This window comes from Pteropus vampyrus, unplaced genomic scaffold (genome assembly GCF_000151845.1).
Source record: "Pteropus vampyrus isolate Shadow unplaced genomic scaffold, Pvam_2.0 Scaffold358, whole genome shotgun sequence".
Classification (NCBI taxonomy): Eukaryota; Metazoa; Chordata; class Mammalia; order Chiroptera; family Pteropodidae; genus Pteropus; species Pteropus vampyrus.
Genome location: NW_011889139.1, coordinates 1644882 through 1671510, shown reverse-complemented (window position 1 = coordinate 1671510; position 26629 = coordinate 1644882). Strand labels below are relative to the sequence as shown.

General features: G+C 41.2%; 1 protein-coding gene across 3 annotated transcripts in view; it reads left to right on the top strand.

Moving 5' to 3' along the window:
• Positions 1-26629, top strand: part of AATF (apoptosis antagonizing transcription factor) — a 122006-nt gene that overhangs the window by 81256 nt on the left and 14121 nt on the right. The window contains exon 12 of one of the 3 annotated variants that reach the window (XM_011379393.2): positions 8730-9078. The exons of the other annotated variants lie outside the window; for them this stretch is intronic. Within the exon in view, the coding sequence (XP_011377695.1) occupies positions 8730-8793 (64 nt within the window). The 3' untranslated portion in view covers positions 8794-9078. Of the gene's footprint in view, positions 1-8729; positions 9079-26629 lie in introns of those variants that run through there. 3 annotated transcript variants of the gene reach the window in all.

Below are 26629 nucleotides of genomic sequence, written 5' to 3'. Positions count from 1 at the left end.
GCCAGGCCCTGGGTGCACCAGGTCCCGGGTGTGTGCTGTGTGCGAGCGTGTGGGAGGAGATGCCCCGCCTTCAGAGATCCAGTTCTTAAGGGGAAACGGCAACATCCATGGGTCAGGGGTGGAAGTGGGGGGTGGGGGGGACTTAAAGAGGGAAAACAACAATAATAAGTCCTCCAACTTATTACCAGAAGTAATGGAATGCTTGTTGGAACTCAGGGGGTTGACAATAAATACCTTCACTAATTTCCATGTTTTGACCCCCTGAAAGTAGAAGTTAAACTGGAGCTGAGAGGTGGATCATATGCTGCCCCCCAGGCCCTTGGGTCATTGGGCAGCAGTCTTGATAGGGATACGAATGTAACTTGAATGTCTTCTCACCTCCATGCGGTTGAGGAAGTGATTCACGTCCAAGCAGTGAAGCATCCCCTGGCTTTTAACAGGAGCTATTAAGAGGGGCTGCTGTTTGAACAAGGAGCTTCATCTTCCTGAAGCCAGCAGTCACAAAACCGTAAACACAACACCGGCCAACTCTATTGCCAGGATCGTGGTGTCTTGACGTTAATATTAAACATCTCCAGCAAGGCAGAGAGCACTGCAGCCCAGCTACAGAATAAAAATAAATAAAAATAAAGAGAAAACTCTGCTAAAAGCGGTGAGATGATTTGTCGTCTTTCCTTTGTGAGACCATTTGTCTTCTCTTGCATCAAATCTGTTATAAAACAGTCAAACTGTGAAAGTGGAAATCATCTCAGGGATATGGAATATTAATGCACAGGAGAGGAGGTGATGTCCCCTTTGTCTAAAGAGTGTGCCTGTCTGCCACCCCCACACATTTTTTTTACACGTTTACCAAGGTAAATTATTTTTCTATAAAAGAATTTGAAAGATTTGAAGCTGTTGGTGAGGATTATGGAAGTTTCAAGTATTTTTCTTCCTTTGTTCAAGTGAGTGAATGTGTAACTGACTCGGGAATCAGGAGGTAGCATAAGTGAGGTGCAAGCACTACAAATTTACCTCTCCTTCCCTCCTCACCTCTCTGCCCGTCTTCCCTCTCCTTTCGTTCCCCAGCCTCTCAGTTCCTTTGTTTGGGGCCTGAACCTGCTTCTTTGAACATTTATAAATCTTCAGTCTGTCTGATCTTTAGGAGACAGGCCAGAGGCCACATGTCACTATCTGTAATTTAAAGCTGTGGGGCTAAAAGCATTTGCAGAGGTTCGAAGGACCTAGTTCTGACCTGACCAAAAGAGCGAATTGGAACAGACCTTCTAGAGTCTCCTTCAAGCACTGGGGAGGATGGTGATGAGAGCAGATACACTAGGTAATTTATAGGTGCAGTTTGCTGGCAGCCATGCTAGTTGCCTGTCTGCTCAGAAGTGTGTCGTTTACTGCCACCTTGTGGCACATTTGGGCAGCTGCGGTTTGGCTGTTTTGGAGCTTCTGAGGAGTTCAGCTGATTGGAGATTTTTTGCCTTGTATCCGGATTTAGATAATTAGTGATAGATGAGGGTGTTCTCTGAGTCACTGTCTGTCACTTTGCTAACTTGATCCTGTTAAGAAATAAGCTCTAAGTAAGAGAAGTTGCTTTCTTTTTTTTCTTTACCTTCTTTCTGTGTGTATGTCTGTGTTGGTATGGAATTGTGATAAGATCTCAGGAAAGAAGCCTGTGATCCACTTTTCATTGCTGGGGGAAGTTGGGAGGAGAGTGAAGGAAGGTTAAGTGCTGACATTTCAGCTGCATTCAGGAATTATAAGTTTTCATAATTTTTGTATGTCATTCTAAGTGACACTACCTCCCTATAAGTGCTACATCTGTCTCTTCACTTGGACTGCCTTACTAACAATCCAGTCTTCTTGAGAGATGACGTTCCAGTGTGTGTCCTCTGCCTCTGATCCCATTTCTGTGACGTGCGTAGGTTTACCCTCTACCACACGGCCCCCAAGCAGTACAGGACAATTGCTTGCCATTTGGATGAACATATTTCCCTCTTTAGGTCATAGAAACATTTCTCAAGCACCTTCTTGCCTGTAGAATCACTGATAGAGAGTAGAATGGATCGGGTCAGAGGAAACAGAAGGAATGAAAGATTAAAGGAAGGTGCCGCTTTGTCCCTAGTGTTTTGGGGAGCAGACCACAAAGCATTCAGATAGTTGGGGTGAAGGTTGGGAGGATCCCTTTGTTTGGCATCATTAGCATGTGCCAAGTGATAATTGGCAAGACATCTTTTTCAATTGATGTTTGGAATGCTGGGCACATTGGTAGACAGATCAGAAGAGAGTGGAAGCTCTGCGAAGGCCGAAGTATATGTTGAGCATATGGAAGGCAGTAGAGCCTGCTCTGCCCACCTTGGGCTGACAAACTAGAGTTCATTTAGAATGGCAAGAGAACTCCAACTTTGTCATAGCAGGAATGGAGTGGACTATTTCTTTTCACCCAGAAAAGAACAGACTTAGTTACGGGAAGACATCAAATAGTTGAAGTGCTGCCATAAGGAAAGCAGTCAGCCTTGTCCCTCTCCTGGTTCTGTAAGGACACGGGCCCGTGGGGGAGTCACAGGATGGCAGAGTTGGGGCCAGCATGAGGAAGAATGTTCATGTGTCTCTCCGAATGGAGTGGGTTTTCCCAGAAAGATTTACTGGATACATTCACTGTCCCAGCTCAGCTTCTCCTGTGTCATTCATACATGCTAGATAAGAGAAATAAGCACACATCTTATCTTTGTAATCCTATACAAAATCTAACAAAATTCAAACAGGCATTCAAATATATTTTATGAATTTATTATACCTTTGCATTATACTTTGAGGCCAGAGACCATACACTTCTAATGCATGTTTACAAGCTTCTATAGTATTTGTAAGTAAACTTTTAAAAATACAGACATGTGGAAAAAGGCACACATCAGTAACCACCAGTAATTTTTATTTTTTTATTATTTTATTTTTTAAGTACCAGTAATTTGAAAAGCACACCTGCCATCAGCAACCATGCTGGTCAGTGTGAGTTTCTGTTCCAGCTGTGTCTGTACTGACTCATAAAGATTTGGATTTGATCAAGTTTCTTCTAGACGTGAGCAATGTTGGAATTGGAACTCTTAGTCTCTTTCCCTTTGTGCGTTTCATTATCCTTTGATTCTTAAATGTATATCTAAGGGATTAAGTTAAGCAGAAACAAATGCTACACCGCTTTTGTGTGCAGCATAAGAGTCCTCGGGTGTGCAGAGAGAGAGAGGATTAGAAAGGAGGAAGGGCCAGGTTGTATTCTGGGATGTGTTTTGTATATTTAGGGAGACTCCCTGTCAATTGAAATAAGAAATGAACAATTTAAAATTAATCAAGGGCAGATTATGTATATAATTTTAAATCAGGAAAGCAGCAGCATTGCCTCTGCTGGCACATTTGGAAGACTGCTCAAAACTCCTGTATATGATACTTGCTTGGAGAATATGATGTACTTTTGGAGGCTGTACAGGTTTCTTTAGGGAGCATTGCTACTTTCTCTCCATTGTCTGCTTGCCTTTGGCCACAGATACGGTTAGGTATAGCTCAGGGAAGTCTTGGAAGCTTGGGATTTCCGGGCCAGAGGAGGGAGAGTGCAGTGTTCTGGATTGCAGCCGACACCGTTCCTTTGGTGTCCCAGGTGCTACAAGCCACTGACCTAGCAAATTAAAAGCCCTACACTGATCATCTGCAGGTTTAATATGCCCCCTTGTACTGTTTGCCCAAATAATGGCGTGAGAGACACTGGTCTATGTTGCAGTCAGTAGGAGTGCGCACATGGAGCTAAAGGGAACACATTTGGTTGCACCTATCTGGGGGCTGCATTATTCTACACGTGCACCCCATTTCATTTAGGACTATATAAAGCCTTGCTTGCTACTAAAGTGATTGCCTTTCACAGCTAGCTAGACTATACGTACTTTTAAGTCTCTTCAGAAGAATCATGTAATAAATAAGCCGAATCCTAATACACACACACACACACACACACACACACACATTCTGTCTTTATGGAAAATGACTGCTAATCCATGATCATTTTTTTCCCAGAAACAGGTTTTATGATAATATAGTAAAAATATTAAATTAGAAAATGCCTCACTAAGGGTTATAAAACCTTACTACACTAGAGATAGGTAATTATCCCCTCTATAGCCTAAATGACAGTTTAAAAGAAATAAAAATGTTAGTGCTCATTACTTGCTTTTGTAGGTTGCAATAAAGGGTAAGTTAAATTTTAATTCAAGGAAGAGCCCCTGCTATCGACCTTCTACCTTAGGTCCAAGTCCTGTTAATTACTCTGTTGGTTATTCTGCATGATACTAACATTAATACATTTTCTACAATGGACATTCCCACTGGCCATTGAGGCCAAGAATGTGCGGGGAGGGGTAACAAAGGGGAGAAGGCATTTCAGCTCAGTGATTCACGTCTTGATTCTTAATGTGATAGGGAGCAGGAATTATGTATTTTAAAAAAAAAGTTCATTATGCATCGCCTTAAGGGGACCTCAAGTATTAAACTATACACTTACCCTAGAGAATCAGATGGAGACAAGGTTAACCTGAAGGATTGATAGTTTAGCTTCTCTGCATGGCTAAATCCCAGTTAGGAAAGATGCTGCAGGGGAAAATGGTCCACTCAGCAGAAGGCAGTCTGACCCTCTGTCTCTTGGTGGCTTTTTGGTACCTAATTTTATTTTTGGTTTTGTTTTCCTTGGGATCGGTTAAGAGAGATGGATGCGTCCTGTTTCTTTTTAGATGCTTTTACCTTTCCCTACACAGTGGCATCAGATCTAACACCTGTCTGGGTTTGGGGCAAAGCTCACTGTACCCTACACCTCAGTCTTCATCTGGGGGTGTGCAAGTAGACACAGAGTTTTTAGGAACTCAGATGTGTGCTCCTTTCTGAAGTGGATCTATCTGAGAGTCTACCTGTGCTGGAGCTGCGGCTTCTCTTTTTACCTCGCCCGTCAAAGCTGGCCTACGTCTGCCTAGAGCTCCTCCTTGCTCTGACCTGGGATGCTGCCCTGGAATGGGAAAACCTCCAGAGCACCGCAGGAAAATGATGGTTCAGAATATTGGTGCACGGACTGACACCGGCGGTGACTAAGGGCTGGGTAATAAGTCCCTGCAGGTCCGACAGTTCCCAGACCTTTATCCTCAACAAAATTGCAGGAGAACCTAATTGAGTTGTCAGTTGGTAGATTATTAAAACTAATTTTTGGTGGTAGATCACTATGTAATTTTTTTTTTTTTGGCATATAATTCAGAAAAAAATTTTAAAAATTGAGTGACATTGCTATAGCAAAACTCCTCCATTCCCATCTACTAGTTTATGTGATAGGGTTTCTCAGCACTTAACGTCTACAAAGGCCAAAAACAGGAATAGAATTGATGCTGAACACTCTTCCATTCAAGCAATAAATAATATCCATGGATACATGAACAAGTGGAAGGGAAAAACCTCATCCATATCATCAAGAGATGCATTTCCAGTAATGTTTTACATACTTATGTATATTAAATTTTTACCAAAATTATAATACATTTTGTTATATTATCATTGTATACATGATTGTATCCTAATAACTACTGTAATGATAACATAATCCAGAAGTAATTTTTTTTTAATTACTTAGAACCTTACGGTCTCAAGAAATTAAACTACTTTTATTTCAACTTTTTAAATTTCAAAGTGTTTCAATTTACATACCTATTTTTGTGGCCAAGAAGTATGATAGGGTGATCAATAAAAGACTTTCAAGCATAAAACAATTATATTAGGACAAAAATCTCTAGGGAAAAGTCACATGGAAATTCACATTTAAAAAGAAAAAGATGCTGTAAAATTTCTAAGTCAAAGACTTTGTTTATGTGTCATTTAAATGAGTGATGATGGGTATCAGATCAATATGGCATATAGATTTCATTGGGTGTACTGCAAAAGACATGTAAGAATTTTATTTTAAAAGTTGGTATTTGCAATATTCTGGTAATTATATCCTTCATGACTATTAAACTTTATAGAGAATTTTATGTGTCAACTTAAAAATGTGTGAGGGGGGCTACGCGGTTTGTAAAACTGTTAGGAGGTGTTCAGAGAAGCTCAAGGATCAGGACCTCAGACTACCCTTAGTGGTCCTGGTTTTCCCCAGCTCTGCCCCTGGTGAGAGGTCCAGCCAGCAGGGAGCCTCTGCAGGGTAAAGGAAGGGCTGGGTCACACTGAGCAGAGCAGTTGGAATCGAGATCTTCATCCTGGTGGTTGGTGTTCCTGGACCCAGGGAGGGTCTGCTCTGTCCATCTTTAAAGTCAGGGCTGGGCCGAGGGAAATGGAGAGGGGAAGAAAGGGAGAAAGGAGCAGAAAAGTCAGTTAGGTGGCTGTTGTCATATTCTTGGCAGGAGATGATGAGATCTGAAATAGTGGAGGCCTGGAGGAGCAGGGAAGCTTGAGATGCTTTGAAGGTACAAACAGTTCCTGATTGGTGGTAGTGGGTAAGGAAGATGTGGAATTGAAATTACTGGGAGAATTTTAGATTGTAATAATCCCTTACTCATATTCTCTCTCTCTCTCTGTAAAAATATTTTAAAAACCCAGACCATTCAGCTTTCCAGGTTGCTTTGCCACGAACAGTCGCATCTGTTTGTCAGCTTTGCCCACCTGAGTGTGAAATGATGTCCTATCAAAACATGGGTTTCAGCATTTCACTCTCTGCTCCTGACATGTGAACCCTGCTGCGGACAGTAACTGCTGCCTTGGCCCAGGCGTTTCTCTGCTATTGTGGCGCCGAGTGGAAGCATTTGCTCAGTGGTAATGATGGGTCTGGTGCAAGCAAGCAAGGCGAGGTTGGAAAGGGTATGATTGCGAAGGGCTAAATAGCATGTGCTTCTGCATTTCTTTCATCAGATGCTGCAGCCTTAAAGTCATACTGTCCTTTTTGTCATGGCGATTCTCCCCGTAATGCTATTTAATTTTTTTGTTGAAATGGCTAGAGGGACTTGTACTTACTGGCAGATAGGCAGCCATAGCCTGATAAAGTGAACCCTGGGCAGGGCGTTGCTGTTGCTTATGCTGTGGAGCTGGTGATTTGGAAGTAACTAGAAGTGAGGCTGCCTGCCTCTCATTTACATTTGGTATGAAGCTGCCTTCCACGTTTGTATGCTGGCTCTGGCTTGGCGGGGGCTGGCCGAGGGTGAGTCAGGCTGCTGAATGGAGCAGAGGAACAAAAGAGACGGTGGAGCTCAGGGTGAACCTGCCTCCTTTGTTTGGAGGCCTAGAGGCTGGTCAGTAGTCCAGGGTGTGGGTGCCAGCAAATTCTTGTGATAAAATTCGTGTAATGATATTAGAGACCCGCTGGCCTGCACTTTCCCAGTCTGCCCTGTGGTCCTCAGAATAAGGTTAGTTAAAATTCTTGGTTTCTGCAGTTTCTTCTTTAGGATTTTTCCTTCTTTAAAAGTTTTAATATGCTGTTCCTATTGCTGGATTTTCTAATTATAGTATCTCTGTTCCTACCCACAACTATAGTGGGGGTGACTTCAAAAACAGACTGATAATGTTTTTGTGATAAAGTCTTGCTGAACCAAAATTGCTGTTTGAAGGGTGGTTTGTTTTGTTTTCTTTTATTTTGAAAGTCAAATTTGCAGATAATGAGAATACTTTGAAAAGCATGTTAACAAGAACGGCAGGCTATATTTTATGGTTAGATCTTGAAAATATGAAACAGCACGCACGGCTTTATTCTGGGTTCGTTTACTCACTGGCCCATGGCCTTGGCCATGCGTGCTCATCCTCCTTCCCTGAGGGTTAGTGGCTGACTTTCACTCAAACTGCAGCCATGAGTCGTCTGCCTCAGTTGGCTGTGTGTCCTCCACAGCCCACCTCCTTAGCGGATTTGACCTGCTTGGACCCTCATGGCTCCTCATCTCTCTGCTAGAGAATCTGCTCTCTCTCCACAGGGGAATGTGTTCTGGAGCTTCTGTCACAAAGATAAGAGGAATCCTTCCCCTACACTTTTTTAGATTTTCCAAGCCTTGACAGATAGATGACTTTGGCCAGGTAGTTGTGTGTATGTTACATATGATAGCAGAAACAGAGGTTAGAAGTGATCATTTATTTTGTTTTCAAGGATCTAAGACTGTAACCTGGTATTTTTTTTTTTTTAAATCAAACCTCAATTTTAGAAATAATAAATTAGCCAAATTATTTATTAGACTGAAAGCAGAGAAAAGGGGCCAGGGGAGTGGGGAGAACCTTGGTTCTACTGCTGAACAGCTGCACATGTGATAGTAATTGGAATCTTGTTACTGGGTCATTTTCATTGTTTTTCAAGTACTGCCAAGTCCAAGAAAATATATGAAAACTAAATTATATCCCCCTACATCCCATGTCTGATTGAATCCTCCTCATCGTGTGGCCGTCTCATACATCCTATTAAAATATTCAATCTTATTTTCTTACTTGAAGATCCTGTCTGTAAAGGGCAAACTTATAGAAAACTCATTCCCTAGAGACAGGGTATCCAGCCATACTGGACTATTTACATATTTTACTATTGGCTTCTTCTAGGTTTCTTCCTTCCTTTGTATTTGTGAATAAGAGTTGTGGGATGCATTTTTAATTACACGGTCGTGTTTTCAATTGAACAAACAGATTGGGGTCTTTCCCAGTTTCTTGGTTCTTTTTCAACCTTGAAAAGTTAACCAATGTGTTAACCAATTTGTTTTGTCTTTCAGGACAGAGTTATATCGATCTCTTTTTGGCCAGCTCAATCCTCCTGATGAAGGCCATAGGGATTGACAGCGCCTGTCTCTCTTGCTACAAGGCCTTGAGGCAGGGCCTCCAAACAGCTGGCAGCACCTTGGCCAGGTTGGCTGCTCATCCAGCCCCAACTGGAGGAACCCTTTGGCATGTGGGGTCGAGTGAGTTCATAAATCCCCAGGAAGATGTGCTGTTCAGAGCACATGCCTAACAAGTCTCAGGAAGCCTGGAATCAAGTGTCTGTGTCTCTGGTGCTTCAGTGTTCACAGGGCTCCTCCCCCATGTCCTTTAATCACCACAAATAAAGAGTATTATTGCTGCGCTGCCACGTGTGATTTCTTAAGCAGCACAGAGTTAAGCCTCTGATTTAGAGCTCTAGCAGGGTGACAGGTTTGTTGGGAGGGTTCTCATTTTTTTTCCTAGCCAAATGGCCTCCTCTTACAGTATAAAGCTTCACAGAAGAAATCATTCTGGGGTGGATGCTACTTTCCGGGTAGATAATGTTGAGCAGGTGATCGTGGTTCTGAGAAGCAGGGGATCCCAAAAAACATACAAACTGTGTCCAGACTTTGTCACTTGGAGGCATTTGTTGCTAAATACAAACCTCTGACTTTTTTTGTGTTTTCACCATAAAGATTCTTCCAGAGTCCTTTTCCATTCTCACCATTCCTAAATCACTTTATTGAGATTAGCTCTGGTGTAAATCTAGCAGGGGAAATGATTCACTTGTTTTTCATCCAAAGGTCAAAAGCTGGAAATTAAATCCCCATAAGGGGGATTTATTGGCCTGCTGTGGTCAATATGCAATGAAGATTATCTTGCATAAGTAATGTGTGCGGACCAGCGTGCAAGACTGACCGTCTCTTAGGTACTTTGCCCAAACCTTTACTTAAAGCTACCGAATTAGAGAAGAAATTTTACATCCAGGCAACTGAGTACAGTTGTAGTTAATAACTAGTCATTGTTTTTAAAGTCAGCTTTTGATATTGTTTTAAAATGTCGAAACCAAGTGACAGATTTTTGTGCCCAGGAATCCCACGTATCATTGACTTGGTATCTGGGGACTGCTGCACAGCGCCTTAAGGCTGGGCTCCAAATGAAGTGAGTCCTGAATGTAATCTGCTTCACAGTTTAGTACAAGCATCAGTGTGTCTGCTGAGCTCAGGATGGGGCAAATAGGGGGAGGAGGGTTTTTCCATCTCACATTAATTGGACCTTGGAACGTGGTGATTTGTTTTTCTTGTCTTGGTAGTTACCTCTTGGGCTTGACTGTCAGGGAAATGTTTAATTTTCAGTGTGTCTCCAGTTACCCAAAAGATCAATCAGCAGAAATAGGAGAGTTCCCCCGCACTTTCTCCCTTCAAAATGATTTTTTGAAATACAGAACATCCAGTCCTGTCCATCTCGCCTGAGGATTACAGATAATGCACATTAGAATAGCAAGTAAGTAACCTCTTCATATTGCACTTCCGGTGAGCCCCATGCTAACCCGTGTTTCCTTAAGCGATACAACCTTTGTCATAGTCACACTTTTATCTGATGAAGAAAAAGATTTAAATAGGTACTTCAAAATATTTGGAGTCCAACGTGTTTAAAATGAATTAAAATCAGGAGAGAAGAGAAAGAACAGACAGAATTTTCAGTAAAGGGTGGCTTGCATTTTTAAAATTCAGAAGACCACCCTCCTTCTAGCCAAGAATAAATTGGAAACTATTTTAATTGACACGGATACTGCAATTCAACTGTTACTAGAAAGACAGATTAGTTGATTGATTTGCATTTTAATAAAACTAATACTTTACATTTTGGTAGCTAATGCTGATTTTTAAATGAGTTGAGAACTGTTATCTAGAGTTTCCATCCAGAGCCCTTTTTCAGTGTTGACTGAAGCATTCCTCCCTTTTGTGTGCAGTTTGCTTATTTCCTTTTTGCCTGGCTGACTACTGAACGCAGGACACTCATAAACCACGGACCTTGAAGACCTCACCAGTACAATGAGGCAGCGAGTGGGTCAGAAGAGAAAGTCGGCAGCACCCACCAAGCCCGGGTTCACACCAGGGACAGGAGCCAGGAGCAGACAGTGGGCCTCTCCCTTCAGGATAAGAGAAGATAAGACTGGTTTCTTGTCTTCGTTAATTTTACAATGAAAATTAATTACAGAAAAGTAGATGGAAAAATAAGACTCAGCGGTACGTCCATCATTCCAAAATATCCTCTTCTCGTTATTAACATTTAATACTTCACAGCCCTCTTCCATGTGCACATGTCATCCCAAGTAGTCCCATCTCCTCATCCTGGGAGCAGTAGGGGTAGAAGACTTGGTTTTTACTTCTGGACTTTTGAAATTTTTTACTTACCCTTTCAAAAACAGTGAAAATCAAAATACCCATGCAGCCATGTCTATCATCTTTCCCTCCACCTAACACATACCACCAGCTGAGAAGCAGTTGTACATAGTATGTTCTTCATTTTAATAATAATAGTACAGGAAAAGATTTCCATGTTTTCGCAGATACCATTTAAGTATTTTAATTGCTAACAATTCTATTTGGGGCATGTGTCTTCAGTACTTAACCAAATTCTGTCATCGAACATTTAAATTGTTAATTATTTCCTATTAAGAATAATTTTACAGAAAAATATTTGGGCATAAAGCTTGTTTATTGTCTTTTGAAATTATTGCTTTTCTTGGCATATATTTTTAGGAGTAAAGTGAACCAAGTGAAAGAGTCCAGATATTTTGAAGGCTCTTGGTACACATTATAGAGGCTTGTTTTAGGGCTCTTGTTCACTTCTCACTTGCCTTAGTCTGGGGCATCTGCAACAAACGGTGTTGAGAAGCAGAGTGGAGATTGGCCCTGGAGTCTGATCCTGGGGTTTAGTTCTTGCTCCCCAGGGAACCCTTCAAATCAGCGGCCTCCTCTGGGAGGATTAAGGAGTTACCGCCTGTAATGTGCTTTAAGATGCTCCCATGAAAGATGGTGGATAAATAGAAAGTGACACCGTCATCTCCTTTCCCAGCCATGGTATCTTCCTTCTGGCTGCTAGATCGCAACGAGTTTGTCCTCCACTGTCCCCTCTGGTTTCCATGCTCTTGCTGCTCTCAGTGCCTTCATCCTGGGGATCTCTCGGGTGGGTTTTCCTTTCCTTGCATGGGTTTGCATTCCTCCCAGCTTCTCTGTACTGTTTTTGGTGTGTAGCCATTCTCTCCAGGGTCACATCCAAGACTGCTTGTTGAGCATCACTTAGAAACCCTGAGAGTCAACAGAATGCCAGGAAAAGCCAGCTCCAACCTGTTCAGCAACAGGCTCTGCATCTGTAGTTTGGAAAAAATAGTTTCCTTGTAGAAGTTGATTTTCCTGGTCTCCATGTGCATTGCTAAAACCTCTCCAAGGTGACTGCCTCTTTACCTCTTACCATTTCATCTAAAAGGAGCTGAGTTTGAGGCTCAGAATGAATCCAAATGTGACATCATAAACCTTGGAACCATACTCCAGGGTGTAGTAGTCAGTCTGTAAATGGAATGTGTTGGTGCCAAGACCCTGTCTCCCTGGGCCAGACTCACAAATAAGGCAGCCGCGTGTCTCAGCAGGACTTCACAGACAGTAGAGGTAATGGATGTCCTAGAGAAGCCGGAAGTCGCGGGTGCAGAAGTGTGGGTGTTTTATGCTAAGACAGCTGGCTGCCCCTCTGGTGCCACCCTGATAGTGCCACCCTGTGTACTTAATGTGTATTTACCCTGTGTATTTAATGAAGGCAAATACAAGCTGTGAGCCTTGTCTAAAGTGAATGAACCTTGTTTTCTGCATCTGAGTTTGTGTTTTTTCTTTTAAAATTTATGTATGTGCTTGTGTATTGGGGGAAGTTGTGCTAGGAATTAAGTTGAGCTTGCTTTAGTCAGTTTTTTTTTTTTTTTTTTAGGCTTATCTACCTCATTTTATTTCCATCTTTTTAAACTTTCTCTTTCTTCATAACATTTCAAAAACAATTGCCAGTAATTTAGTAAGTTCATTAACTAATTCTCTCTCAAGTCCAGGGGATCCATATCGCCCTGCTGGTTTGTATATATTCAATTTGTTCCACAGCTCTATTGATGAAGTCCTCATTACCTGCCCCTTGTCTGTAGAGGAGAGAGATGGTGTAAATGCAGAGTGAGTCTGCCTTATCTAACTTTTGTTTTTCTTGTTTATCTATAGATTTCCTTTACTTGCCCATCATGTGGGGTTTGCCAATAGGGTCATTGCCTCGGCGGCATTTATATTCGCAAGAAGTTTGCTTGGTTTATTTCCCCTGGTTCAGGGTTCTCAGTTCATTTGTTGAGGTCAAGGACACTGAATTCTCAGGAAAGAAAATTTAAAATGATGTTAAAAAAAAAAAACAGCAACAATCCCACATCACTGATAGGGTAGGAAAAAAATATAAAGTCCCCAATAAGCACTGTGACAGTGACACATAAAGATTTCTACCCACCCACTTCCCACCCTATCTTCCTCTTCATGACTGGATTGGAAATGAGCTCAGTCTGCTCTGGGCTGGCAGGCTCCCTGTCACGTGGGGCTGGCTGCTTGCTCCTCTCTGGTCTGCCCTTCCCCAAGGTAGGTAGGTGCTGTTATTTATTTAGGAGCGTGTTACCAGGTTCTAAGAGACTTGGGGGCATATAGTCCTGGAATGGGCTTATTTGAAGTTTTGAATAAAAGACACATATGAATGACAGAGTAGTAGAAAGAATCCTGGACTAGAAATCAAACCTGCTTGAGTGTGTGTGACCTTGAAGTATTTTGACCTCCGGCCTCAGGGTCCTCACAGTAATATGAGGGTCAGCTAAACTGGTTTCTGAGGACCTACCTGATCTACAGCAGCTGCTTCTAAGTAAAGGCAGTGTGGTAGAATTAGATTTAGCACAGGTGCAAAGGATGCTGCTTTCACATCCAGTCATTCAGATATGTATTGCCCTCCTACTGTGTGCCAGGCACTGCTGAAAGCTTAGCAAAGGGCTATATTGGCAGGTGACAGTCTCTAGGTGGGTCTCTGTCCTCTTCTGTGGGATTCTGCATACTCTATCTTGAATCTGATCAAACCCATTATACCCACTGAAGCTGGTTGGCTCTGTTAATCCTGGCTGGTTTTCCTGGAAGCCCAGGCTCTGGGCCCTTTTCAGGCGAGAGCTCAGCCTGGCAGTGGGGCAAGAGCCCTCATGCTCTTGGGCACTTCCTCCTGGAGCTCTAGTCAGAGTCTGCGAGACCAGCCTCTAGGACTGCCGGGTGCATTAGTATGCAGGTGTGGCTGATACTGAGCACGAAGCAATTAGCCTGCTGCTCTGATTTCTGCCTCTCCACATTGAGGGCAGCTCTGAGCACCCAGTGGTTCCTTTCCTCTTGTGGCAAGCGGCCTTCCTCTGTCCTGTGGAGACTGCAGGGAGCCCAGAAGAAGCCTCTTCTAATGCTAAGGGTGTCCAGAGCATCTAGACTAGAAGTGTCCAACAGAACATCCTGGAATAATGGGACTACAACCCAATTGTTCTCTGCCATCCCATAACTTGTGGCTTTTGAGCACTTGAAATGTGGCCAGTGGCCACTGTATTGGATAGCTTGGGTCTATCTGAATATTTCCCAACCTTCTGCAAGTTATAACAAACACCAAAATTGAAAATGAGGAAAATGATCAACACAGTGGGGACAGTGGGAGCTCCAGCTGTCCCAGGACTGAGGGACACGGTGTCTTCATACACCAGGTATGTGTGCAGGCTGGGAAGGTGGCCCTGCTTTAGACTTGAGAGATGGCTAGGAGTGTGGCCTATGTTTGAGGAGGGTGTGAGGGAGTGAGTAGTTTCCTGTCTCAGTGCCCAGAGTGGCTGAGGGGAAGCCTGGGAGGCAAACTCGCCCCATCTCCCCCGAGGGATTAAGCTGGGAACTGACTCCCTGATGCCATAAAATTATTTTCCAGTTTGACTTTTGTGTCCTTTAAAGTTGTAGCACACTGCACTTGGTTTTAAGAGCTAAATGTAAGGCTAATACGGAACACTTTAAATGTGATAACTCCAAGTTCATATTGTTGGAGGAGATAAGCAGGAAGGAGCAGGTGCTTTTGAATTTACTTATCAGCGTTTCAGCAGGCTCCTGAGCAGCCTCACCCCCACCTGGGCGCTGTGATGTTCAGGAGGATCTTGGGAAGGGAGGTTTCCCCAGGCCCCGGGGGCCACCGTTTCATCCGCTGACCTCGCTGTAAGGCCAGGCCTTTGTTCCCGGCGGGGAGTGCAGGGCCCAGGTGTACGCGCCCGGAGAGGAGCCGCGCCCCGGACTGAGTCCCCCACAGTTGGGCGCTTCAAGCCTTTGGATCCCTGTGGAGAGTTTGCGTTTTAAGGTCATCTTGATCTTGGAGGAGTAGGGTAAGGAGGGGGCGAACGTGAGCGCTAGTTCTCTTATATAATTAAACCGAGATATTCCTTCCTGAAGGAACAAAAAGAGGCCAAGGACAGCCTAATTGGAACCTCAAGATTGCTTCTCCAAGAGTGGCCTGAGCAAGTGGGCCAGGGCAGATTGCTACCTCTGGCCGCCCGGGTCCCTGGTCCTGCGCTGACTGCCACCCACCTGCGCGCTGGGGGGAGGGTCCGTGTGGCGTGGGTGTCTCCCTTTCGCTTCCTGATAAAATAAGCCTTTGCTTCTCCAGTCCCTAACAGGGAGGCCCACGCGGCAGCTGGCGGCGCTGACACCGCCTGCGCCCTGGCACTGCCCCTCGTGTCGTCCTGGCGGGTCAGCCGCTCCCCGCAAACTGCAGCGCCGCACCGCGCAGCCCAGCCCACGGCGACCGGTCTCACCGGCCGTTAAAAGGCCCGCCTCTACGAGGACGTCAGCCAGGCTGGCTCTTCCGAAGTCGCTCATTACCAGATAAGTGATGGTAAAATAGTGATGCTTTATTAATTGCAGATAAGGCTAGGGGTTCTAATTAGAACCCAGGCGTGTGCTCTTTATACCTGTTCATACACTTCCTCCAGTGGAAGGACTTTCTCGCTTCTCCTTCCCTTTCCCCACCCCCAGAAGAGAATTTCAACTTTAAGACAAACAACTTCATTTACAAGTGTGTCTCTAATTAGCTGCAGAATTAGGAAAGCTGAGTTTTCCCCCATAGATCGGCTAAACCCTCGAGGGAGACTGGTGGAATAGAGAGCATCGCATTTCCAATTATTTTGTTGAATTGCTAATTTAGTTATTGTGCCTGGTGTAATTGTGATGGGTATTGGGTGTGCAATTCAATTTGTTTTAAATATTTGTGGGAAGGCTGATCAGTAATGGAGCTGACCTATTTTGTGGCCCAAATTGAAAAAAAAAAAAAAAAGGCTAAAACACAACAGCCACAAAGATATAGTTTGTTTCCATTTTTATTTTGATCTCTCTCATCCCTCGTAAGACCATTGATGCAACAAAAGGATTAAATTAAAAGATGACAGCACTTTGATCTTCTCCCTTTGAAAGCTTAACTGTCCTTGGTAGTTCAATATGCAGATATTTTAGGGTAGAGTTGTAGATGCATTGCTGGAGTTGAGTAGCGTCCGCCTCCCATAATTGCATTTTTGCGTGTGCCTGGAAGTGGTTTGGTGTTTGACGTTTGAATACAGGCATACCTGGGAGATATTGCGGGTTTGGTTCCAGACCACCACAGTAAAGCCAGCATCTCAATAAAGCCAGTCCTAATCTTTTTGCTGGTGGAGGGTCTTGCCTTCCGTTTGGGTGGGGAGGGAAACGCAATACTTGTGGAGCACAATCAGGTGAAGCGCAGGAAAACGAGATGTGCCTGTGGTGTATAAAGTAGTGGATGGGGTCTCTGCAGCACACAATGCAGTCATTGGAGCCACGGAGCGTCAGAAAGCACCTTCCCTCCAGGCAGTGCCGTGGGCGTGGTGGGTGATCCGGACCCCTATGCGGTGCTGGCGCAACGCTCTCCCCGAGGCTGTGATGAAGGTTAGGCGTCAGAGTCCCTCACTGCTGGCGGTGCGTCCAGGTGAGCTCCTTGACAACCGAGCTCAAACTTCCGTCTTTAGGATCCCCCCACCACTCAGCCAGTGTCTGGACCAGCGGGAGGGTCTGTGGTGTGATGTTTACAAGCCTGCTGGGTGCGGCATAAATCAGTTCAGTCTGGGCCTGGAGCAAGGCTGTGGCTTGTAGGGAAGGGCAACGGCTCTGCTGGGACTTGAGGCCACAGAAACAGAATGCATGCAGGACTCCAAAGCAGGAGCTTTCTGCCTTGGTCATTGTGAAATTAATGTGTGTGACTACCAGGGTTGCTTGCTGGTGACTGGAGCCCCTCACTCTCAGCATCATTCTGCCAGACCCCTGCCGGACTTTCTCAGGTTGGGCTAGATCAGAGGGTGGAAGACCAGAGTAGGTTTTGAGGGAAGGTAATAATAAAATGGATCATAGAAGTAGCTGTTATGACAACTTAGATCCTAAAAGGAGCATTTTGTAACTCGATTAATTTAGAAAGGTGCCAGGGTCGATTTCTGCGCTTAGCTGCTGAATAGAAGTTTAAACTTAATTATTCCTATGTGAGAGATCACCAGGGCCTACAGAAGGCACTCTAGACACAAGTGGTTTTGCTTCTTTTTTCTTTTAGCAAGCTTTTCTTGAGAAACTGGGAGAAAACAGCTAGTGGATACAGCTGCTGATCTGGAGGATCTGGGTCCTGCAGATGGACAGACAGGAAGACAATCATTGTACAAGCAAGGCTATGAGCTAAAAATAAAACACTGCGTGGGAAATCTAGGAAGATCTCAGCCCACAGAGCAGTGGGAGGAGTCTGTGGAAACAGGTGCAAACTCAGGAGGGCAGGCTGTGGGTGGTGGTGGTAGGTTAGTGCACCCCTACCACTTGCTGGTTATGGTTTGTTTTTCCAGCTTTGATATGGAGGTGTAATTTACATATCATAAAATCCACCCATTGTAAATGTATAATTCAGTGATTTTTAGTAAATTCGTAGATTCGTACTGCCATTAACACATTCTACTTTTAAAACACTTTCATCACCCCAACAAATAATTGTGCTGGTTTGCTGTCGATCCTCGATATCATCCTGGCCCCAGGCAGTAACTGATCTGCTTTCTGTAACTGTAGACTTGTCTTTTCTGAATGTGTCCCATAAAGAGAATCATTCAATATGTAGTCTTTGGTCTGGCTTCTTTCACTTCACCTGGGGTTCGTCCATGTCACAGAATGTCAGTACGTTATTTTTATTGCTGACTAGTACCTGTTGTATGGATATACCACATTTTGTTCATCTCTTCGCCTATTGATAAACATTTGGATAGTTTCCAGATTATGTATAAAGCTGATATAAACAATCATTTATCTTGGATACCTAGGTGTGGGATATCTGGATCATATGGTGAGTTTGTTTAACTTTTTAAGAAATCAAACTGTTTTCCAAAGTGGCTGCACCACTTGACATGCCCGCCAGCAATCTGTGAGGATTCTAGTTGCCCTATATCCCTGATAATACTACTTGTTGTTGTCTGTCTTACAGTCGTTCTAGTAAGTAGTAGACTCTCATCATGGATTTAATTTATATTTCTCCAATGACTAATGATGTAGAATAGAGTTTCATCTGTTTATTAGCCATTCATAGATTTACTTTCTTTGGTGAAATCTTTATTCAAATCTTTTGATCGTTTTTGGTTGAGTTGCTCATCTTATTATGTTGCAAGAATTCTTTATATATTCTGATAAATACAGATCCTTTATCAGATATATGCTTTATAAATATTTTCCCCCAGTCCATGGCTTGTCTTTTCATTTTCTTAATGCTTTCTTTTGAATCACAAATGTTTTTAATTTTGATGGTCTCATTTATCAATTTTTTTTCTTTTATGGATTATGATTTTCGTGTCAGATCTAAGAAATCTTTGCCCGACCCAAGGTTACGAAAAAATTTTCCTATGTTTACTTCCAGAAGTTTTATAGTTTTAATTTTTACATTTTGGTCTATAATCCATTTTGAGTTAATTTTTGCATATAGTACAAGGGTCTAAAAATATAATTTGTATAAGCATATTCTAATTGTCCCAGTACCGTATGTAAAGACTGTTTTTTCCCATTGAATTGCCTTGACTCCTTTGTTAAAAATCAAATAAATGAGAATTTATTTCTAGACTCTTAATTTTGTTCCATTCTATTTGCCTGATTTTAAATTTTGAAATTAGATAGATAAATCCTCCAAATTTTAACAAGATCATTTTGGCTATTCTGGGTTCTTTGCATTTCCATATAAATTTTAGGCTAAATTTGTTAATTTTTATAAAAATGTCTGCTGGGATTTTAATAGGGATTACATTGAATCTATAGATCAATTTAGGGAGAATTGTCATCTTAACAACATCTTAACAACATTTTTCCAATCCATGAACATGGAGTGCCTCTTCATTTATTTATATTCAGTTTCTCTCAGCAGTTTTGTAATTTTCAGTGTACAAATCTTGCACTTCTTTTGTTAAATTTATTCCTAAGTATTTTATTGTTTTTGATGCTATTGTCAATGAAATGTTTCCTTAATTTCATTTTTGTATTGCTCCTTGCTACTATATAGAAATACGGTCTAATTTTCTGTATATTGATCTTGTACCCTAGTTATTTTGCTGAATATATTTATTAGTTCTCATTTTTAAAAAATGGATTTCTCACACAGGATCATGTCATCTGCAAATACAGCTTTAATCCTTTCTTTTGAATATACGAGCTTTTAATTTTAATTTTTTAGCCTATTGCACTGGCTGGAACCTCCAATATGATGCCAAGTAGAAGTGGAAAGAGTCAACATTCTTGCCTTTTTCCTGATCTTAGGAGGAAAAGCATTCAGTTTTTCACCATTAAATACAATGTTAGTTGAGGTTTTTCATAGATGCCCTTTATCAGATCTATGAAATTCCTTTCTCTTCATAGCTTGTTGAGTACTTTTATCTGGAATGGATGTTGGATTTTACCAAGTGCTTTTTTCTTCATCTACAGAGATGATCATGTGGTTTTTGTCCCTTATACTATTAATATGGTGTGTTACATTAATTGATTTGGATGTTAAACTAACTTTGCACTCCTGGGACAAATCCTACCTGGCTATCGTGTGTAATTTTTTTTTATATGTTGCCGGATAAGTTTGCTAATATTCGCTAAGGATTTTTACATCTATCTACATGAACAATATTGGTCTCTAGTTTTCTTTTCTTGTGATGTCTTTGTTTGGCTTTGGTAGCAGGATAATAGTGGGCAAACAGAATGAATTGGAAAATATTTTATAGAGAGCTCACCAGTGCAGCCTTCCAGGACAGGGCTTTTCTTTGTGGGAAGGTTTTAAATTACTAATTTAATTGTTTTTTTTACTTGTTATAGGTCTATTCAGATTTTCTGTTTAAGTCAGTTTTGGTAAATTTGCGTCTTTCTAGGAATTTGTTTATTTTATCTAAGTTGTCTAATTTGTTGGCATGATGTGGTTTGTAAGATGGGTCCTTAATAATCCTTTTAATTTCAGTAGGGTCACTAGCAACATCTCTTTCATTCCTGATTTTGGAAGTTTTGTCTTCTCTCTTTTCTTTTTGTTTGTCAATTTAGTTGATCTTTCAGAGAACTAAAATTTGTTTTTTATTAATTTTTCTGTTTTTGTTTTCTATTTTATTAATTACCACTCTAATCTTTAGTTTTTCTTTAATTCAGCTAGTTTGGGGTTCAGTTTCTCTTCTTTTTCAGTGTAAGATGGAAGTTTAAGTTATCGATCCAGATCTGTTATTGTCGATGTGTCTGTTTCTTTTTTCATTTACTTCTGTCAACTTTTGCTTTATGTATTTTGGGGCTCTGTTTTTAGGTGTGTATACATTTATAACTGTCATACTTTCTGGACAAAGTGATGCTTTAATCATCATAAATGTTCTTCTTTGTCTCTAGTGATATTTATCTGAATGTATATTTTTTCCAATATTAATATAGCAATTCAGCTCTCTTATGGTTACTGTTTCTATGGTATGTGGTTTTCTATATGTTTACTTTTAATCTATTTGTGTCTTTGAATCTAAAGTGTGTTTCTTGTAGACAGCATAGAGTTGGATTTTGTTTTTTATCTAGTCTGATATTCTCTACTTTTTGATTGTAGTGTTTAATCCTTTCTAATTTAATGTAATTATTGATAAGGTTTTAGTCCATTTATTCCTTCTTTACCGCCTCTCTCTGTATTAAATGGCATGCTATTTATTTATTTTACTTTTTTAAAATGTTTTTATTTATTTTCTAATTTTTTTCCCTCTCTTTAATTCCTCCCCTCCCCCCACTTCCATCCCTGACCTATGGATGTTGCCGTTTTCCCCTTAAGAATTGGATCTCTGAAGGCGGGGCGTCTCCTCCTACACACTTCTGGCGTGCACCTGGAGCCTGGCGCAGCCGGAGTATGGTCTATGGCTCCACCTGGGACATGAACCCAGGACCTTCTGCGTGTAAAGCAGACGTACTAACCACTACACTATGGAGCCACCCCAAATGGCATGCCATTTAAATTCCATTGTTGTTGTATTTACTATATACGTATTTTAAAAACAAAATTTATTATCTTGATCATTTTTAAGTGTACAGTAGTGTTAAATATACTATATTCCCACTGTTGTGTAACAGAGCTCCAGAATTTATTCATCTTGAAAAGTGAAAACTTTATACTCATTAAGCAACAACTCCCTGTTTCCTCCTTCCTTAGCCCCTGGTAACCGCCATTCTACATTCTTTTCCATAAATTTAACTGCTTTAGATATCTCCTGTAAACAGAATTATACAGAATTTGTCTTCTTGTGACTGGCTTATTTCACTAAGCACAATGTCCTCAAGGTTCATCCATTTTGTAGCATATAACGGTATTTCTTTCCTTTTAAGGCTGTATATCACATTGTATGTATATACCACATCTCGTCTATCCATTCATCAGTCAATGAATATTTGGGTTGCTTCCACATCTGACTATTGTGAATAATGCTGCTATGAATATGTATGTGTGAATATCTCTTCAAGACTCTGCTTTCAATTCTTTTGGATATATACCTAGAATTAGGATTGCCGGAACATATAGTAAATCTATTTTAAGTTTTTTTTGAGGAACCACCATACTGTTTTCCATAGTAGTTGCACCATTTTACAATCTCACCAACAGTGCACAGGGGTTCTAATATCTCCACATCCTTGCCAACACTGTTTTCTATTTTTTTGGTAGAGGCCATCCTAATGAGTGTGAAGTGATATCTCATTGTGGTTGATTTGCATTTCTCTAATAGTAAGTGATGTTGAGCGTATTTTCATGTTTGTTGGCCATTTGTACATACTCTTCAGTGAAATGTCTATTCAAATCATATGCCCATTTTTAAATTGTAGAAATTATATAGTCTGCATATTACCCTTTATTAGATATATGATTTGCATTCACTATATAATTTAAAGTTATTTGCTTAGTAGTGATTCTAGGGATTGCATTATGTATTTGAGGTGAATACTAACTTAATTCTGGTGAAATAAAAACTCGGTTCTAGTATTGTTCAATTTTTCTTCCTGTTCTTTTGTGTGATTATAGTATGTTACATTTAGATTTGCTATAAACCCCCAAACACAGAAATATAGTTTTTGTGTGTGTAATTTTATGTCTTTTACCCTAGAGAATACACACATGCTGTCTTTTATATTTATTCATATATGTTTACCTTTTCAAATAACTCTTCTCATCTTTGTGTAGATTCATATTACCATCTGGAATCATTTCAGCCTGAATAATTCTTTACTATTTCTTATAAGGCAAGTCTTCTAGCAATGTATTCTGGAAGTATTTTTTTTTTTTTTGAAATATCTTTATGTCGTTTTAAAGATAGTTTTGCTGGATATGGCATTTTTGGGTGACAGGTTTTTTTGTAGCACTTTTAATATATGAGTCCACTGCCTTTGGCTTTCATTGCTGTTATTTGTTTTATTGTTCCTCTATACAGGATGAGTTATTTTTCTCTAGCTTCTTTCAAGAGTTTGTCTTTCAACAGGTTGGCTGTGATGTGTCTAGGTATAGATCTCTTTCTGTTTCTCTCCTTGGGATTTATTGAGCTTCTTGGATCTGCCAGTTGTTTTCCATCATATGTGAGAAGTTTTCAGCCATTGTTTTTTCAAATATTTTTTTCTGCCCTTTTCTCTCCTTTCCTTCTGGCATTCCCATTACACATAAATCAGTAAACCTGCCATCGTTGCATAGGTCTTTGAGGCTCTGTTCATTTTTGTCATTCTTCTCTCCGTTCTTCATTCTTCTGCCTTCTTGAATCTACTATTTAGTCCTAGTTAAATTTTCATTTGTTATTGTATTTTTCAACTCTAGAACTTTTTTTATTGTAGTAAAATATACACAACATAAACTTTACCATTTTAATGTTTTTAAGTGTACAATTCATTGTCATTAAATACTTTCACGTTGTTATGCAGCCATCACCAAACTTTATCCATCGCCAAACTTTCTCATCTCAAACTGAAACCCTGCACCCATTAAACAGTAATTCCCTGTTTCCTCCTACCTTTAGCACTTGGTAACCATGATCCTACATTTTGTCTCTGAATCTGACAATTATAGATACCTCATATAAATGGAATCATATTATAGTTCCCGTCTTGTGTCTGGCATAATGTATCACTTAGCATAATGTCTTTATGGCTTATCCATATTGTATGTAGCATGTATGTAGAATTTTATTTAGAATTCATTTTAAAAAATAATTTTTATAATAGCTGATTTTGTCTTAATCTGCTAAGTTGAACATCTGGACCCACACAGAAACAGTTCTATTGACTTATTTGCTTTTGTTTTTTCATCTGAGGATGGGTTATATGTTCCTGTTTCTTTGAATGTCTCATAATTTTTTGATGAAGATTGGACATTTTTTGATAATTAAAGCAACTATGGATTCTGATTTTTCTCCCTGAAGGTTTTCTTTTGCTTTTGTTTAATAACTTGACTAAATCTGTGGATTCTGTTTCCTCTGTGATGTGCAGATGCTGATGCCTCTGCTCAGTTTTTTCTTTAAAATTCTTGTTCTTAAGCCCAGTTTCATAGGTATCACCCTTGTGCCTAATGGTCAGCCAATCACCTAATAGCTAATGATTTGGGCAAATGTTGTGCTTAAAGACCTTGCACCACTAAGGCTTCTTACTTTCTATTGGTGAGTGTGTGTAGGTGTATGTGTGCGTGTGTGTGTTGGGTAGTACGTTAAAAATTTAGGCAGTTTTTAAGCCTGCCCTGGCTTTTACTTTCTGATGGGCCCTCTTGCATCTCCTCTTCATGTGCTTAAAAGTTCCCAAGTCAGTTAGGGATGTGTGGATAGCTTGGACTCTCTCTGGTCTCTCGTAGGTGGAGAGCTTATCAAGGTCTCTATGGCATTCTCATTTCCCATGTCTGTCAGATTTTTGGCTAGGCTGCTGGTCTGTTGTTTGCCCTGAGATTACTTCTGTTACTGACAAGGCCCCTGGGTACGGAATATTTTTAACTAGACTTCAGCTTTCATCCATGATTCCTGATTTGAATTCTTCTAGAGCAAGAAGAGATCTCAGGGTCTTATTCTCCTTTCTCCTTTTGCTTTCCAGGGAAAGCAAGACTCCTAAAGCCCTTGAGCTGTTCAAGGCCCCACCATAAGGGAAGCCAGGCTTAGAGCTCAGCTTTCTGGATTAAGACAGAAGTACCACAGACTAGGTAGCTTATAAACAACAGAAATTTATTTCTCACAGTTTTGGAGGCTGGAAGCCCAAGATCAGGGTGCCATATGGTTGGGTGAAGGCTCTGTTCTAAGTTGCAGATTTCTCGTAGTAGCCTCATGTGGCAGAGGGGGAAGGGACTTCTCTGGAACCTCTTTTATAAGACAGTAGTTCTATTCATGAGAATTCCTCTCGCATGACAAGCACCTTGCAAAAGCCCCAGCTACTAATACCATCAACTGTGGGGGTTAAGATCGCAACATTAATTTTGGGGGACATGAACATTCAGATCATAGCATTTCACTCCTGGTCCCCCAAATTCATGTCCTTATTGCATGCAGAATACGTTCATTCCATCCCAACAGCCCCCAAAGTCTTAACTTATTCATCAACTTAAAAGTCTAGAGGCTGAAGTCTCCTCTAAATACCATCTAAGGCAGATATAGGAGAGACATAAGGTATGATTCATCCTAAGGCAAATTCCCCTCCAGCTGTGAACCTGTGAATTCAAATTATGTACTTCCCAAATACATCGGTGGGGTAGGCATAGAATAGACATTCTCCTTCTGAAAGGGAGAAATAGGAGGGAAAGGAAGGCAAACATTAAATCTTAAGGCTGAGAATAATATTTAACTTGATGTTCTGCACTCTGAGTTGGGGTGGGGGTTCTCACCTTCTGGACACACTGAGTGGGGGGGGCGTCTTGTCTTTTGGACACTTTGGACCCCTTAGGATGTACCTGCCCCTATGGCTTTGCTGGGCACGGTCCACACTGTGGCTTTCCCGGGCTGGAAGCAAATGCCAGTGGGCATAGGTCTCGCCCCACAGCTTTGGGCAGGGGTCATCTGGCCTATCGAAACCTAAGCAATGGTCCCCTTGCCCTGTGAAACTGAGGAGACATCCATGATGATCTCTGAATTACCCTGTGGTCCCTTGTCTTGAATAGAGCATGTTAAAAGCTGAATAGCTCTATGATCCCATCCTGTAAAATCTAAGCTGTCCAACAACCTTCCTTCATTCCTTCCTGTTTGCTTCCTCTTTGCTTCAAATAGGCTGCCTTCCTGCTGGAGTGGCTCAGTAAGTCCCCGGTTCACACCCACACTGGTTTCCATATCAAAGGGTCGCATGGCCATATCCTCAGTGTTTTCTTCTGAACACGCTTTCTCATTTGCAATATGGTGAGACAGAATTTTTTAAATATTAGATTTCTGCTTCCCTTTTAACAATTCTGTATTTAAGTCATTTCTCTCCTCACAATTTACTATAAACATTCAAGAGAAGCGAAGCTGTACTTTTAATACTTTGCTTAGAAATAGCTTCAGCCAAATATCTAATTTCATTGCTCACAAGTTCTGCCTTCCACAAAACACTAGGAGACGAACACAACTCAGCCAAGTTCTTTGCTGCTGTGTAACAAAAATTGCCATTTCAGTTTCCAATGACACTTCTTCATTTCCATCTGAGACTTCATCAGAATAGCCTTTACCATCTGTATTTCTACCAACTTTCTGTTCACAGGCACTTAGGTATTTTAAGAAAATGGAAATTTTCTCTACAGTTCTCTTCTGGGCCCTCACTCAAATGACCTTTAAAGGTCCGTTCATGGCAATGTGGGCTTGTTCTAGCATGGACCTCCAACCTCTTCCAGCCTCTGCCCATTAGCCAGTTCCAAAGCTGCTTCTACATCTTAAGGTTTGTTATAGCAGCACCTCACTCCTGGTGTCATTTCAGCTTTATTGAGGTATAATTGGCATACAAAATTTTAAGATATTTAAAATATATGTTGTGGTAATTTAATATACATATATTTTGAAAGGATTCCCTCCATCTAGTTAATTAACACATCCATCATCTCACGTATTTATCTTCTTCTTTTTTTTTTTTTTTTCGTGAGAACATTTAAGTTCTACACCCTTGGCAAATTTCAGTTATACAACACAGTGCTATCAACTATAGTCACCATTATGTGTATCAGATCCTCAGATATTATTCATCTTAGAGCTGAAAGTTTGTACCCTTTTACCAACTCTTCCCTACTTCTACCCTGCCCCCCAGGCCCTGGCAACCATTTTTCTACTTTGTTTCAATGAATTTGACTTTCTTTTTTTAATTCCATATATAAGCGATACCATCAGTATGTCTTTCTCTGTTTGGCT